Source organism: Oncorhynchus clarkii, chromosome 20, assembly GCF_045791955.1.
Source record: "Oncorhynchus clarkii lewisi isolate Uvic-CL-2024 chromosome 20, UVic_Ocla_1.0, whole genome shotgun sequence".
Lineage (NCBI taxonomy): Eukaryota > Metazoa > Chordata > Actinopteri > Salmoniformes > Salmonidae > Oncorhynchus > Oncorhynchus clarkii.
In genome coordinates, this window is record NC_092166.1 from 56766660 (window position 1) to 56783491 (window position 16832).

The window sequence follows — 16832 nt, forward strand, 5'->3', positions numbered from 1 at the left end:
TTATGTGTAGGCATAGCTGAGGCGACCCCGAATCCCGAGTTTCGGGTCGATAGATCATTCAGAGGCCGAGCAAGGACCTTAATTAATGGCCAGTAATGTTTCTATGGGTTGAGGCTGTTTCAATGCACCTAGTCTTGTAATTCTGGGACTTTTCTAAATATCATAATTTTCACGATGTTAAAGATTAATTGAGTACATTGCAAATGAATGAGGCTGGTTCTCGGCCTGAGAACCTTCTAAAGCCACATAACTCACTGTGCACAACCAACTTAAGCTCTAGAACAGGTTTATAACATTTCAGAGCTCTAGGTCTGACAATTCTTTGATGGTTCGGACATCGGTATCTATTGCAGGCTCTGTGTGTGTGAGTTTTTTCTTGGACATCTGATTGGAGAACTGACTGATTTACAGTTAATGAGGGTTGCCTAATCACACATTTTGGAAATGTGTGACCTTTTTAACCCTTCGAAACATCTCCTATCTCCCATTTAAGGCACTTCATGATGTCACAGAAAGCTGAAAGTAAACACATATCCTCATTGGGGCAGGTTTTTACATAATCCTGAGTTTCAAGTCTGACTGATTTACAGTGGGTTGAATGCAGTGTTTTTCACTAACTGTAGGTTGTGAAATAAAAACCATTTGTAGGGTCAATTAAACCACTTTCGGTTGCCCCAGGAAGCTTAAAATCAACATAGGTAATCCTCATAGTGGCCTGATGGAATGTCATTGAAGTCAGTTTGACATGGCAATCATAACCCACATAGGCATCAGGTTGAAGTTAGGGGAGCAGGCAATATATTCTGTTAGAAGAAAGCACCATGTTTTCACTGTTAAGGGTTAATTCCACATGGTACAGATCGGGAGGACTTTAGAAACGTTCCTGTTGTTGAATTGTGCCTCTAGCCTTAACGGTTCTACCACTGTCATCCAAAAGCACCTCAAATGTAGGTCAGGCTTCATTTTGGGCTTGTTCTATGACCTTTCTGGATGTCAATATATTACCCCAATAACATTAGAGACAGCTGCTATTCACACATGGCTCTTTATATGCCCCCCAAACATAATCTGGAAATATATAAAATTCAGACTATACATGGATACGGTCAGACTTCATTTTGGGCCTGTTTTCTTTTTCATATGGAGATCCTCATCAACCATAAGGGAAATGCCACAAGTGTCCCTTATGTAGGGTATGGATGTCCCAAGGATGGTTAGGGTAAGGGTAGGGGCTAAAGTTAGTGTTTACGTTAGGGATGTCCCACTGGCTGTTTCCACAGACCCTCCTAATGAATAGGAGCAGTTCTGCATTAAACATTCATGGATTTCGTGCGAGCATTAATAATAGCCTGCGTCCCGGTTGTGACTAGAAGGAGTACAGCTACGACTGGAAGTGTATTTTCGTAGCTGGTTAGGAGAGTATTTTAGCTAACCCTTTACCTAACCTTAACCTAATTATCCTATCCTGCTACATTTATTTTCCTAACCTGCTATGGTAACTGGGAACTCTCAGAAATACGAAGTCTAATCATGATGTCAGTGATCTTCGAGTCGGAATGTCGTAGCACTAGAAAGAGGCCAGAGTTCCCGAGTTGGAATTCCAAGTTGGATGACTGTTCAAATCGATTTTTCCCAGTCAGAGCTTGTTTTTCCCCAAGTTCCCAGTTGTTTTGAACGCAGAAAAACCCATAAAACCTACCATTCATTTTTTCCCATAGAGTTTTTTAGAAACACTTCAAATGTGTGTAACGTGTAGGCGTACCCCGGCGTGACATTTTGAGAACCGTGTAAATCTCTCTAGGACAAGGTGACTTATCAATATATTTGCCTGTATTTACCCCCCAAAAAATGCTAATTAGCTGCTAATGTGGCTTTCATAAAGAATTACAAATGGCATGATGATCTGGAGAAGACTGAATCGAGGCAAAGGTAAGAATCTCTGTATTAATGATAAAATGTTATCTAAATGTTAGCTAAATGTAGTAATGAATAATTGGCTACATTTATTTAAATGGACTGAACTGTGAAGTGTCTTGTGCAGGTTTTAAATTGACAATACCTGTTAGCAAAGGTGTCAGCTAGAGATGACGTGCAGTAGCTTGCAGGGATTTGTAGTCTTGTGTGAAGTCTACTTCGATGCTAATTAGCATTTTCAAATCTGAGTGTATATAAAGCCAATTATTTTGATAAGTCACATTGTCCGAGAGAAATGTACATGGTTATGAAAACGTTACGCCAGGGTTAGCCTATACAAAACAAAGTCCTTGTTTTAAGTGTTTCTAAAGTCCCTTATGGAAAAAATGAATGGTGGAAAAACAATTGGAACCATTTTCCTGTTCAACAGCTACGTTTTATGGGTACTAGGACACCTCCACTGTGGGGCTCCATACCACCTAGCCATAAAATAAGCGCAGCTCTCTGAGCTCTCTCTCCGGGGACTGAGGCTTTCATCGTTTCTTATATATATATGCACAAGCCAAATAGATGCTCAGTCAGAGCTTCATAATAAAACACAGAGCCAACCTAGTTACAAAAATACACAATATAAAATTGTGTAGCCTACATTGTGTACATTTTCACTTTTGGAATGACAACGTATTTTGTAGGATTTTAATCCGTCCAAGGATCGGTGACGTTTGCCGTATTTTCCCTGTCCTGCATTTACATACTGCGCCTTGCAGAACGAATCTTTTGGATGAGTGCCTGGTCATTGAGATACAAGCTGCATGCATCACTGCATAACTCGAAGCAAATACAGACATTCAAGATTTGACATTGAAACATTTTAAGTTTGGATATTTAATTGAGGTTCATGTTCAGAAATCTTCGACGGACTGGTTGTCACCAGAGAGCACCAAAAGGATGGGATATGGAAACAAAACCCTGAAAGAATGCACGGTCTTGCTTTGCGTCGCCACCATCCTGCTTTTAGCGGAGAGCAGAAGAGTGAAGCAACCTAGATGCCCCGCATCTTGTACGTGCACCAAAGATAATGCATTGTGTGAAAATATAAGATCGGTCCCTCACAGCTTTCCACCTGATGTCTTTTCCTTGTAAGTGCTTGGAATTAAATATTGTAAATTATTTAAATAATAATATTGGCAATGGCATTATGATGGGGATATCGTATGATCTCTTTTGTCGAGTATTAGGAACATGTTGAATGGAATAAATAGCACCGCAAACAAAGCAGCTAATTTAAATAATGTACGGCTACAATCAAATGAAATGGTTGATATATTATCAATAACGTTAATCTTTTGTACCATGTTTCTATTCAGATCTTTTCTCAAATCAGGATTCACCCAAATCACTGGAGGAAGCTTCTTACACTCTCCAGCGCTACATCTTCTGTGAGTTTTGACGTTACTAAACGATGTTTTATAATATACGTTAACATGATGGTCCATGTGCAGTAACAAAGCACAGCTCTGCTCCCTCAGAGGAAGAGCAGGATTATGTAATAACACACTACATGAACTCAGTGGGGCGTAGGATATTGGCTGCTTATCTGAAATAAAAACTGCCCAATGAAATGAAACCAAAAACTTTTCTCGGGAATACTGTTACTCCACTGCAGTAAATCGATTGTCTGAGGACCCACCCATATCTCACCATGATAGGTAGTGTGAAATGATATGATATATCATATGTATGATATGATAGTGTGAAAACATTTCAGGAAAACATGCATTTGTGGCATGGTGGTTTCCCTCATGCCTAATGATGCAAAATGAGTCAAGAGTTTGTGGGCAATATGAATAATACTGAATAGGCTATGTTATGACAAGTTATGTTGGGACCACATATGTTATTGTTATAGGCTTGTGAAACAGTTGTTTTGGAAACGCAGAGTAAGAAAACATTACAAGTGTGAACAGAAGGATTAGGCTACATGAAAATGAAGTGGTTCACATTTTTTTAGCAGTGGGTTGCTTGGAAACTCAACCACAATGTGAAATATTTATATTCAAGTGTGAGTAAAAGCAAAAAATGTTATAGAAATGATGGAATGTAAACTATTTTCTTAACAGCCTATTCACTGCCAACACATTTGACTCAATTGATGAGGATGCATTCCTAGGTCTACCGCATCTGGAGTACCTGTGAGTTGTACTCTCTCTATTGGATACGATCCTCAAATGCATCATATGATGATTAAATCTCAAAATATGTTATTAAATGTTAACTCATTCACAGGTTTATCGAAAACAACAAAATTGCAACAATATCACAATATGCATTCCGGGGCCTAAAAGCAGTTATACACCTGTAAGTATAAGAATGTCCTTTTTTACTTGATTACAATCCGAAATCATGGAAAATGTGTTAGAACAACGGACTTGTCATTTGCATATTGTGTTAACCATACTTGAACATTTTTCGAGTCACAAGCTAGTCTCAAGGTCTGAGTCTCAAGTTGAGTCCCAAGTAGAACGAGTCGAGTCTCGAGTCAAGTCCAATACGTGCATTCTTAGTCACACGTTTTTTATTAAGTCAAGTCTCAAATCAAGATTTAAAAAAAATATCTATACATGCAATGACTTGTTCAAATACAAATATCTGTCAATTGAGGCTACCAGACAGCCATTTTCATTATTTCGTTTACAACACATTTTGATGACGTAATAATTCATTTTAACAAATTCCAAATGCAAGCTTCAAAAGTAAATGATGCATTTCAAGCAATATTGACTTACCAAAATAACCGTAGGTCTATGTTAGGAATTGTTGCTTGATGCCAAATTGCGGGTGAGATTGCAAAGTAAACAGTTAGCCTAATATTTTTGATCACCGAACAATTTTGGAGCTGCATATGACAATCCAACGCACCCGATCCTATAGTTTACAGCAAATCATAAGTTCTCAAACTTTTTGACCCGCAAGCTTTTGAAATACTCATTTTTAGATGTTGCGGATCGAAGAGTTTATGAACCTATGAACATATTGCTGATTTGCGTCAAATTGTAGGGAGAGGATTGCCATACATGCAGTTCCAAAAATTGTTTGGTGATCACGTACAAGCACGCGCACAGGTCGAACAAGCGCGCACAATCGCTGCGCGAATGTTGCCTGTCATTACAGCCGTAAATGGTGATTCATTTTTTTAAACGCAATATTCACAAATAAACGATGTTTTCCACCAGCATTTTGAGCTGAACGTCATTCATGTTTGCAATGTCACCGCCTACCAGTAGCCTTTTGTCAGGAGAATTCTATACTCCTGTTCATTTACCAATTCAATTATGTTACCCTCTGTCTGTTTTATCAGGATTTGTAAGATACTGATAGAAACGAAAACAGACCGAGGCCCAGTCTACCAAAGTTAAATGTTTATTCACGGGAACGTTCTGAAGTCAAGAATACAAATCCATTCGTTTTATACTGACTTCACGCCCACACAAACCTACGTACACACAAACATACGCATACACATGTCCTGCTACGCACACTGTCTGTCTCACTTCCCAGCCGACAGAGATAGTGACTTTGTCCTTGAGACGTACTCCCAGTTCTCTCCCAAATCTCTAGTCAGGTCGGCACCAAGCTCAAGACAGTCTGTGTTTGAAATACCATAAAGACCTATTGTTTTAACCTAATTCTGACTATGACTACACATTTATTGATTTTATACATTCTAATCAATTCCATACAATTATGTTTCAGGGCGGAATATTCTAATCATTCAATTAACAGACAATTCTCACCTATCACCTTGTAACGGTTTTCTATATGAGAAGGAGAGTCGGACCAAAATGCAGCGTGTCCATTGCGATCGATGTTTTAATAAACAAACGTAAAACACGAATCAATACAAACACTACAAAATAAAGTACGTAATGAACGTAACGAAAACCTAAACAGCCTATCTGGTGAAAACACATAGACAGGAACAATCACCCACAAACACACAGTGAAACCCAGGCTACCTAAATATGGTTCCCAATCAGAGACAATGACGAACACCTGCCTCTGATTGAGAACCATATCAGGCCGAACATAGAACTAGACAAACTAGACATGTAACATAGAATGCCCACTCAGATCACACCCTGACCAACCAAAACATAGAAATATACAAAGTAAACTATGGTCAGGGTGTGACACACCTATGCAGCGGAGGTTGAGGATCAGTTGGAAGGCATGGTCTGTCTGTAGCCTTTTTCTTCCTCATAAATATTGTACTTGATTTAATATGTTACATCTTCATCCTATAAGTATTGAAGGAAGTGCTAGGTTAGTTATCTTTAGACATATAACCAGTACCCACCACTGAGGTATATAATTCACCCAACCAAGGCCTATCATCTGAAATATGAAAATTAACAATTAAATCACCAGGTAGCCTATTGTTCTGGCAAAGATCCGTTGCAGATTGCTAAACTGTATTTTATATGGATAATATGAACACAGACTACTCAGTTTTTTGACAAACAAAACCAGAGAAAATGAAACAAGCGCTTTAGGTCACTAATCGGGAAATGTGCCTTTGCTCGCCAAATCTGATGTCTGGTCATTGGTCAAACATCTCTGGCTGCATGGAGAGTAAGTGTCCCACAAAATGAATGACAAAACATTACACAACCTGGCCAGATTATTTCAAGTCATCAGTCTCAAGGCAAAGTTGAGTTCCACGTCTTGAGTTTCCAAATCCAGTCTCAAGTCATCAAATTTGTGACTTGAGTCAGACTCAAGTCAAAGTCATGTGACTCTAGTCCGCACCTCTGTTGCTTTTCCCATGGTGCATAGCATTATCAAAACCATTGTTCACTGAGGCCTCCCATAGGTACATTCAAATATTAAGCAAATGTACCTCAGTTGTATTATTGTGAAAACTGCATATGATGCAAATCCTATTTCAGTGATATTAAGCAAGGTTAGCCTCCCTCACTTCTGCCATATCAAGTTGCCAAAGGACACTGTGGTGGGTCTATGTAAACTTGGTGACCTCGCTGACTGGGAATACTTCCAGTTTTCATATCAGAATATTTGCTAATAGGGGAGACCGGGGATGGTTGTAACACTTTATTATATATACAAACTGCAAATGCATGGTGTTGTCTTAAATACAAGGAGTGAAGTGTTACAATCTACCCCATGATCTGGGTTAGTTGTAAAAGTGCTTGGGGTGAATTGTAACAGATTGAAAAAGTTCATAAATCATGACATGCAACACATTTTTGAACGCCTTCATTGAGACCATGAGAGCAACATTGCCATGTTTAACATTTTGTTTGGCAGAAATAATAATAAATATAAATAATAAAAATGTTATTTTTTAAAATATTTTTTAACTAGGCATGTTATTTAACCCTCCACTAAATGGTCTTTCTCAACCAGACAACAACTAGGCTAAACTAAACACCTGAACATTTCTGGTGTGTGTGTGATTGTATGTTGAACATTTAATCAGTCACAGTTGCGACAGTGGTACAGGCTTGGTGCCTCCATAATTTGCATTCCTAGCACTGCAACCAGACCTCCTCGGACTTGGAATTGTTAAAGTGCTCCATGCACACCATGCAGAAGTTTTCCTCGATGAAGGAATCTGAATCTTCTGGTTCAATCTGTTTTATTTGTTTATATTTTTTTTTCTGAAGCAGGACAGTTTTTGTTGTTGTTTGGTGTGGTTTGTTTTGGCTTGCTTCTTTCGATCTGTTTTTCTTTTAGGAAGAGCAACATTTGTTTTGCCTTCTGAGTGCTTGAATGGGTATATCAACTGGGTTGAAATCAGAAGAGTAATCAGGCGTTTCCACCTGGCCTAGAGAGTTGGCCTGGAAGGCAGTTGGAAAGGTGGCCTGGAAGGCAGCTGGAGAGGTGGCCTGGAAGGCAGCTGCAAAGATGGCCTAGAAGGCAGCTGGAGAGGTGGCCTGGAAGGCAGCTGGAGAGGTGGCCTGGAAGGCAGCTGGAGAGGTGGCCTGGAAGGCAGCTGGAGAGGTGGCCTGGAAGGCAGCTGGAGAGGTGGCCTGGAAAGCAGCTGGAGAGGTGGCCTGGGAGGCAGCTGGAGAGGTGGCATGGATAGCAGTGGGCACAGTGGGCATAAATCAGCTGCCCTCAAGAGATACTCTTGACAACTTCTGCTCCTGCTCGTCAACGAAGACCCTGTTTCCACTACGGTAGCCTACAAGCTCTCTCGACCCCTTCTCCAGTGGTTTCTTTCTCTCTTTGCAGAATCTGCACAGCATCACATGACATATGCCATACAACTTTGCAACTGATCTGATTGATTCCCCCTGCTCTGTTACATCATTTTACGTTATTTTCAAAGTGTGGAGAGGTACTCCCCTGTCTGTCTTTCTTTTCCATGATCTAGGCATGCTGAAAGTAAAAGAAAACATGTACCAAAAACATCCAGTTTTAGTCGGGGTTAATTGTAACATGTTACAACTAACCCTGACCCTTGCAGCCATTAGCTAGCTTCCATTTTAGCTAAATGTTAAAACTTTACCATTGCTAACTTGCATCAAATATCTCTACACAGACTGGTTATAAACCTGATATAAGTTCGGTGAATGAAGCTACACTTTTATACAATCACAAAAACACATTCGGTCAAAATAATGACTTTCTTACCTCAAAATCAGATTTCTGTCAATAGAATTTGCAGAGTTTATCACAGTGACTTGGTTTTTCACATAAGGATTCAGGACTAAACTGAGCATGTGCATAGTGAATCATATGATTCTACCTCGCTCCTGATTGGAGGAATTGCAAGTGTTACAACTGTCCCGTGTCACCACCATCCCGTTTTACCCTACACTCCTTTGTATAGAAAAAAAAAGACAAACATGAGTGGACATATAAGTTTGCCGAATCGTTATTCTAAGAATGTATCGCCTTTCACTATTTTCAGTAGATTGTCTGAGTGTACTGTGTACTCTTGACAATCAAATTATAACCAAGAACAATATGTCCTGGGGTGCAAAACAAAACATGATTTCTGCTCTGTAACCTCTCCTCCTTACTCATTCTGGACCGAAGTGACAGTCAGGGCCCACCCAGTGACAGGGGGAAACATAATGCTGAGTTCCAAGAACAACTCTTTTTAGAAGTCAGACACAATGTATTGTGTTGATTCAGGACATACTGTATTTTGTGGTCTAAAACACAATGTTTTCCTATTTTTTTTTAAATCAGGAGCCTGGCCTATAATAACCTGGGTACATTACCCAAAGATGTTTTCAAGGGCATGGATGCTTTGGTGAAAGTGTGAGTATTTTTTTCTTTTCTTCACATAACCAGCCGCTTAATCTGCAACATCGCCATCTAAAGTGTACTTATGTAAAACAAAAAAAAGTGTTTTATTTTCATTCAAAATATTCAGGTTTTGATTTATGCATACTGTGTTAACCTGTTTTACCAGGGATCTGAAAGGGAACAACCTGGAATGTGACTGCAAACTAAAGTGGCTGGTGGAGTGGATGCATACCACCAATGCGATGGTTGATCAGATCCTCTGCAGTGGGCCCCCGCTTTTTCAAGGGAAACTGATCAATGACCTTGTGCCCGGGTCTTTTGACTGCATAACTGCAGGTGATTGGTGCAATTATTTAAAATAAAATAAAATGTTATTTGTCACATGCGCCGAATACAACAGTGAAATGCTTACTTACAAGCCCTTAACCAACAATGCAGTTAAGAAAAATACATGTAATTAAGGAAAAAATAGATGAGTAAAAAATAAGAAATAAAAGTAACAAATAATTAAAGAGCAGCAGTAAAATAACAATAGCGAGGCGATATACAGGGGGTACCGGTACAGAGTCAATGTGCTCGGGCACAGGTTAGTCGAGGTAATTGAGGTAATATGTACATGTAGGAAGAGTTAAAGTGACTATGCATTGCACACCTTGCAATGCTAATCTCCATAACCACTGCTGCTTCATGCTATTCAGCAGTGGCCATTACACAATAGACTCAAAGACTGTAAATGAATTACAAGTCAGAATAAAGTGAAAATGATAACACTAATACTGTAGAGTATGTACCTAGAGTAGCCTACAGAACACTAAAAACAGTCACCAAGGAAGAATGCCAGTAATGTTGCCTTCTCTGGTAGTGATGGTAATCCTTATCAACTTCGACTTCAAGTCATCTGCCCTGGGCTCTTTGTGTACCTCTGACCCAATCTTCGGGCTACCCAAGAGGAAATGCAGGCGAAAAAGAGAAGAGCGGGCATCCTGGTGGGACTAAGGCGAAGGGAAAACCGGCGACCACTTCCCTGTATTCTATTGGCCACTTGATAATAAGATGGAAGACTGATCGCAGCTTTGCTGTCAACGGGCCTCTCGTAACTGCAATATTCTGTTTTTCTGAAACATGGCTTTCAGACCCCCCGCAGCTATCCAACTCAGTGGATTCTCCATTTACTGAGCGTACAGGACATTGGATTCAGGGAAATCAATAGGGGAGGGGTATGTCTCTTCATCACCAACAATGTATTGTTCACCCGTCTTGGAATTTCCACGATGGTGAAATGCAGACCCTCCTACCTCTCGAGAGTGTTGATGTATTTATTCCACCTCAGGCCTACTACAACAACAAGCTGGCACTTAACGAACTGTACGAGGCTGCTTTTCTTGGTGCCAGTAATTTTATTTCCGTGTCACTAAGACACTTGATTCCCAACTTCTATGAACACGTCTCCTTTGCCACTAAGGGCGATAAAGTCCTAGACCACTGTTACTCAACCCACATGCAAGCATACAAGGCCCACCATGATCCCCCCCTTAGGCAAATCAGATCATGACTCATGCTTCCTGTTTACAAACAGAAGCTCAAACAGGAAGTACCTGTGATGCGTTCCGTGGACATTTATTTACAATGACGGTAGATAAATGATACCCAAAGCGGAAGCTATACTGCAGGACTGCTTTCCTAGATCTGACTGGAATATGTTCTGGGACTGCACCGATAGCATCAACGAGCTGGCAACCACAGTCACCGGCTTCATCAGGAAACGCATTACAGACGCTTTCCCCACAGTGAAGGTTTGCTGCTTCCCCAATCAAAAGCCCTGGATTAACACTGAGGTAAGTGCTAAAATAAAGGACAGAAATATTGCACACACAGGGCTACCACAGCCAACCCCGGCACTATGGCTGACACAAACACGTACAAGAAGTTCCGCTACAACCTCCGCAAAGCCATCAAACAGACGAAAGGACAATATGGGAATCCTATTACACTGGCTCTGACACTCGACGTATGTGGCAGGGGCTACAGTCCATTACAGATTACAAAGGAAGGCCTAGCCGTGATCTGCCCAACGATGCCTCTCTACCAGACGAACTCAATGCATTTTATGCACGCTTCGATAAAAACAACACCAAGCTGTGCATGAGGGCCCCCGCCATTTCATTGGACTGGGTGATCTCGCTCTGAGGCCGACGTGAGTAAAGCTTTTAATCTGCTCAATAGTCGCAAGGCCACGGGGCCAGACGGTTCTCATAACGTCTGGCATCTTCACAGTCATTTTCAACCTCTACTGATCCCAGTCTGTAATCCCCACGTCTCAAGCTGACCACCATCATTCCTGTTCCCAAGAACTCAAAGGCTACCTATCACAATGACTATGGCCCTGTAGCACTCACATCTGTATTCATAAAATGCTTTGAAAGGCTGGTCATGGCACACATCAACTCCATCATCCCAGACACCTTAGTCCAGGTGTCTCCAAAAGGTAGATCGCAAGCTACCAGTGGCTCGTAGCCCACCTACAGTGCATTCGTAATGTATTCAGACCGCTTGACTTTTTCCAAATTTTGTTACGTTTCAGCCTTATTCAAAAAAGTATTAAATTATTTATGTTTATCTTCAATCTACACAAAAACAGGTTTTTCTACATTTTTGCATTATTTACTAAAAATAAAAAACAGAAATACATTATTTACATAAGTATTCAGACCCTTTGCTATGAGACTCAAAATTGTGCATCCTGTTTCCATTGATCATCCTTGTGATGTTTCTACAACTTGATAGAGGAGTCCATCTGTAGTAAATTAAATTGATTTGATATGATATGGAAAGGCACACACATGTCTATATAAGGTCCAACAGTTGACAGTGGATGTCAGAGCAAAAACCAAGTCCACAGGTTGAAGGAATTGTCCGTAGAGCTCCGAGACAGGATTGTGTCGAGGCACAGATCTGGTGAAGGGTACCAAAAAATGTCAGCAGCATTGAAGGTCCACAAGAACACAGTGGCCTCCATGATTCTCAAATGGAAGAATTTTAGAACCACCAATACTCTTCCTAGAGCTGGCCGCCCTTGCCAAACTGAGCAATAGGGGGAGAAGGGCCTTGGTCAGAGAGGTCACCAAGAACCCGATGGTCACTGACAGTGGTCCAGAATTCCTCTGTAGATATGGGAGAACCTTCCAGAAAGACAAACATCTCTGCAGCACTCCACCAATCAGGCCTTTATGATAGAGCGGCCAGACGGAAGCCACTCCTCAGTTAAAGGTACATGACAGCCCACCTGGAGTTTGCCAAAAGGCACCTAAAGGACTCTCAGACCATGAGAAACTCTGGTCTCATGAAACCAAGATGGAACTCTTTGACCTGAATGCCAAGCTTCACGTCTGGAGGAAACCTTGCACCGTTCCTACGGTGAAGCATGTCGGTGGCAGCATCATGCTTTGGGGATGTTTTTCAGTGGCAGGGACTTGGAGACTAGTCAAGATCGAGGGAAAGATGAACGAAGCAAAGTACAGAGAGATCCTTGATGAAAACCTGCTCCAGAGCGCTCAGGACCTCAGACTGGGGAGAAGGTTCACCTTCCAACAGGACAACAACCAGCCAAGACAACACAGCAGTGGCTTCAGGAATAGTCTCTGAATGTTCTTGAGTGGTCCAGCCAGAGCCCGGACTTGAACCCGATCGAACATCTCTGGAGAGACCTGTGCAGCGACGCTCCCCATCTAACCTGACAGAGTCTGAGAGGATCTGCAGAGAAGATTGGGAGAAACTCCCAAAATACAGGTGTGCCAAGCTTGTAGCGTCATACCCAAGAAGACTCGAGGCTGTAAACGCTGCCAAAACATTTCTAAAAATATTGTGTATTTATTCCTCGTGTTATTATTTATTATTATTATTTTATTTCTCTCTGCATTGTTGGGAAGGGCTCGTAAGTAAGCATTTCACTGTTAGTTTATGAAGCATGTGACAAATTCGATTTTATGCTTAGTCTAATACAGTGAAAACAAACTTAAAGATACCAAAAACGTTTTAGTCCAATCAACATTGCTAAATAACATGTGGCAGTCCATGGTATTTATTTCTGTGTGTGTGTGTGTGTGTGTGTGTGTGTGTGTGTGTGTGTGTGCACCGTGCGAGCAAGAAGAAAAAACATGTTGACTCACCCTACTTGTACATTAGATGAATGTCCAGGGCCGACTCTAGCCTTTTGGGTACCCTAAACTAGAGTTGGTTGCCCCCCCCCCCCCCCCCCCATCTTGCAGCAAGACATTTTAGTGGCCACCCTCTTAACAGCGGTGAGAAACATTTAGGATTGAAAGTAAATTTGACTAATTTTACCATGGGGCAGAGAGAAAAATGCTAATTTCCTACAATTCTAAACATTTTGTCATTACTTATGCCATGTTAATATGATATATGAGTGAGAATGACTGACAAAATCAATGGGGGCCCCCTGGATGTCAGGGCCCTGGGCATGTGCCCTGCGTTCCCTTCAGTATTTGGCCACAAATACTACAAGTTTAGATAGTCTAGCCAGATTAACTACCAATCTAAAAATTGTTAGCTGGCATGGCTAATTGAGTGTTTTTCAGTGAGTGACATACTAAGAGAAAAACTGTTGAAGGATGCAAAACCACATGTAAAAAATTGCACCTGGTGTATTCTACTATTCTTACTCTCAATAGTAATTTGAGACCAAGACGGAGTTCCAAAAAATGAAAATTAAGTGACCGCTTATTTTGCTTATGCCTGTAGCCGGCCCTGTGAATGTCAATGCCTCCTCCTCTCTTTCATGTTGGCAAAACGGTCTATGACTGTCAGTACACGCAGTACATGCACCTTCAAAAAAGATAGCTAAGATGTGCGAGTGCCTTTTGTATTGTGCAGTAACTACAATATTGTTTTTCCATCCTCAGTTTTTTTCCTATCACAGCCATTAAACTCTGTAACTGTTTTAAAATCACCATTGGCCTTATGGTAAAATCCCAGAGCGATTTCCTTCCTCTCCGGCAAGTTAGGAAGGACTCCTGTATCTTTGTAGTGACTGGGTGTACTGATACACCATCCAAAGTGTAATTAAGAACTTCACCATGCTCAAAGGGGTATTACATTTTTCTTCTACTTTGACATTAGAGTATTTTGTGTGGACAAGAAAATGACAATTTAATCCATTTTAGTCTCACTTTGTAACACAAACAAATGTGGAAACAGTCAGGGGGTGTGAACACTTTCTGAAGGCACTGTACTTGCATTCTTATGTTCAACTTACATCATACTTCTTGTTTTTTTATTCCATTTTCAATGATCTACATTATTATTGCTTCATTTTTGGGAAATAGCTCTCAAGTAAGAATTTCACTGTACTGTCTTACACCGGTTTTGCACTTGTCGAATAAACATTGAAACATGAAATCTGTTTTGTATTGCAGAGTTTGCCTCTTATCAGCCACTGATGTTTGAGTCCATTTCAGTGGAGTCCTTTACCTTTGGTATGGATACGTTTGTTGTGTTTGCCCAGCCCTTTACTGGAACGTGCAGCTTCCTGGAATGGGATCACGTTGAAACTGTTTTCAGAACCTATGACAGCATTCAAAGTGAGCAATGTTTATTTTATATCACTAGATATCGAAATGATATGCCATGAATACAGTGGCGTACTATATCTTGTGCATCCTAAAATGTATAGTGTATATGTATTTAGTGTTTCTCGCAAATGTTGACTTCATGTTCCTATGTTCTAATACTTTGTTTTTGGTCCTTGTTTTACAGGTACATCCACTGTGGTATGCAAACCCATGGTGATTGATAATCAGCTGTTCATCTTCGTAGCCCAGCTCTTTGGTGGCTCTCACATTTACAAGCGGGACATTTCAGCCAACAAATTCATCAAAATCCAGGATATTGACATCCTAAAAATCAGGAAACCTAATGACATTGAGACTTTCCTCATAGACGGTGAGTCCTTCTTCGTGATCGCAGACAGCTCCAAGGCCGGTTATACCACAGTGTACAAGTGGAACGGCTATGGGTTCTACTCTCACCAGTCCCTCCATCTCTGGTACCGTGACACAGACGTGGAGTACCTGGAGATCTCTGGAAAGCCCCATCTGATCCTAGCCAGCAGTTCCCAGAGGCCTGTCATCTACCAGTGGAGCAAGAGTCTGAAGCAGTTCGACAGGCGCACTGATATCCCCGAAATGGAGGACGTGTATGCGGTCAAGCACTTCAAGGTGAAGAGTGATCTTTTCATCTGCCTGACGCGTTTTATTGGGGACTCCAAGGTGATGAGGTGGGACGGCGCCATGTTCAAAGAGGTACAGACAATGCCTTCGCGGGGCTCCATGGTCTTCCAGCCAGTCTCCATCGGCAACTGGCAGTACGCCATCCTCGGCAGCGACTACTCCCTGACGCAGGTCTATCAGTGGGATTTGAAGAGGGGCCAATTTGTTCACTTCCAGGACCTGAACATCCAGGCCCCAAGGGCATTCTCTGTGGTGTCCATTGACAACAGAGAGTTTCTGCTGGCCTCCAGCTTTAGAGGGAAAACTCAGATATACGAGCACATAATGATTGACCTGAGTAATAATTAATTAATGAAAACAATTAAGGAGTGTGTAGTTGATAAATGCAGTATCACTGAACACTGGAGGGGATGACTATACTGTAGGGCTATATGCATGATATAGTCCACTAATAAGAATTCCTGATGAATGCCTTGCTAGAAACATCTACTGTATCCCTTTCTTTCACAGCACTCTCCTCTTTTCTTCCTTGTAGACAAAGCAATTGTTGACTGACTGCAACTAAGCCCTACACTACGACAATAGCTGTGATTTAGGTAAAGAAATTAACGAGAATACATTCAAATGTAACTCAAATGTTAAATTGAACATTTAATTGACAAACAATTTGCCAAATAAAATGTTTACGTTTTTATAATGAGCCAATTAATTTATACGATACCGCATTTTGTATGTAGAGGGGACCACTCCAATCATGTTATATCTTTCATATGGAGCTAGTTTTAGATTTTGAAATTACATTTTGAATTTAACCTAATGATATATAACTGCAATACTACAAAAAACATGTGTATTCTAATCTGTAGTAAGAGTGTATTTTGTTTTTAATTTAGCTGTATTTTATGTGTAGTAGGCTAGTAATAAACACATTTCATAAAACCATAAATGCGTTATCTTCATGTCCTTGTTTAATAAAACACCACAATTGCATTAGCCTACACTAGTGGCGGTTGGTGGGAGGAGCTATAGGAGGACGGGCCCATTGTAATGGCTGGAATGGAATAAATGGAACAGTATCAAACGTATGGAAACTGTGTTTGACCCTGTTCCAAAAACTCCATTCCAACCATTACAATGTGCCCATCCTCCTATAGCTCCTCCCACCAGCCTCCACAGGCCTACACATATTCAAATCTTGTTCATTCTATAACAAGAACAGCACTTTAGTTTAGTACCCCAATAATGTCCACTATTCTTTCATATTTTTTGAATAAGGTGAAGGTTGAACCGTTTTTTGAACTAGACCTGTATTTAGGGTAACGTTTTGGTTGGCCAACTGGCTTGCCCCTTACCGGTATGTCATTTGCTTGAGCGCGGCTAGAAGGGATC

The 16832-nt window shown here is 40.9% G+C and overlaps 1 protein-coding gene across 3 annotated transcripts; it reads left to right on the plus strand.

Annotated features, from left to right (window-relative positions):
• Positions 1-2681: 2681 nt before the first annotated feature.
• LOC139376554 (leucine-rich, glioma inactivated 1b) lies at positions 2682-16389 on the plus strand. 3 transcript variants are annotated; one of them, XM_071119281.1, is made up of 8 exons: positions 2682-3053; positions 3282-3353; positions 4035-4106; positions 4201-4272; positions 9139-9210; positions 9365-9534; positions 14631-14795; positions 14971-16389. In XM_071119281.1, exons 1-8 carry the CDS (start codon positions 2863-2865, stop codon positions 15789-15791), a joined length of 1635 nt encoding a protein of 544 aa, XP_070975382.1. In that variant the 5' UTR covers positions 2682-2862; the 3' UTR covers positions 15792-16389. The 3 variants fall into 3 exon arrangements, with proteins under 3 accessions (XP_070975382.1, XP_070975383.1, XP_070975384.1); XM_071119282.1 differs by lacking the exon at positions 4035-4106 and having other exon boundaries at positions 2697-3053; XM_071119283.1 differs by lacking the exons at positions 4035-4106; positions 4201-4272 and having other exon boundaries at positions 2697-3053.
• Positions 16390-16832: the final 443 nt, after the last annotated feature.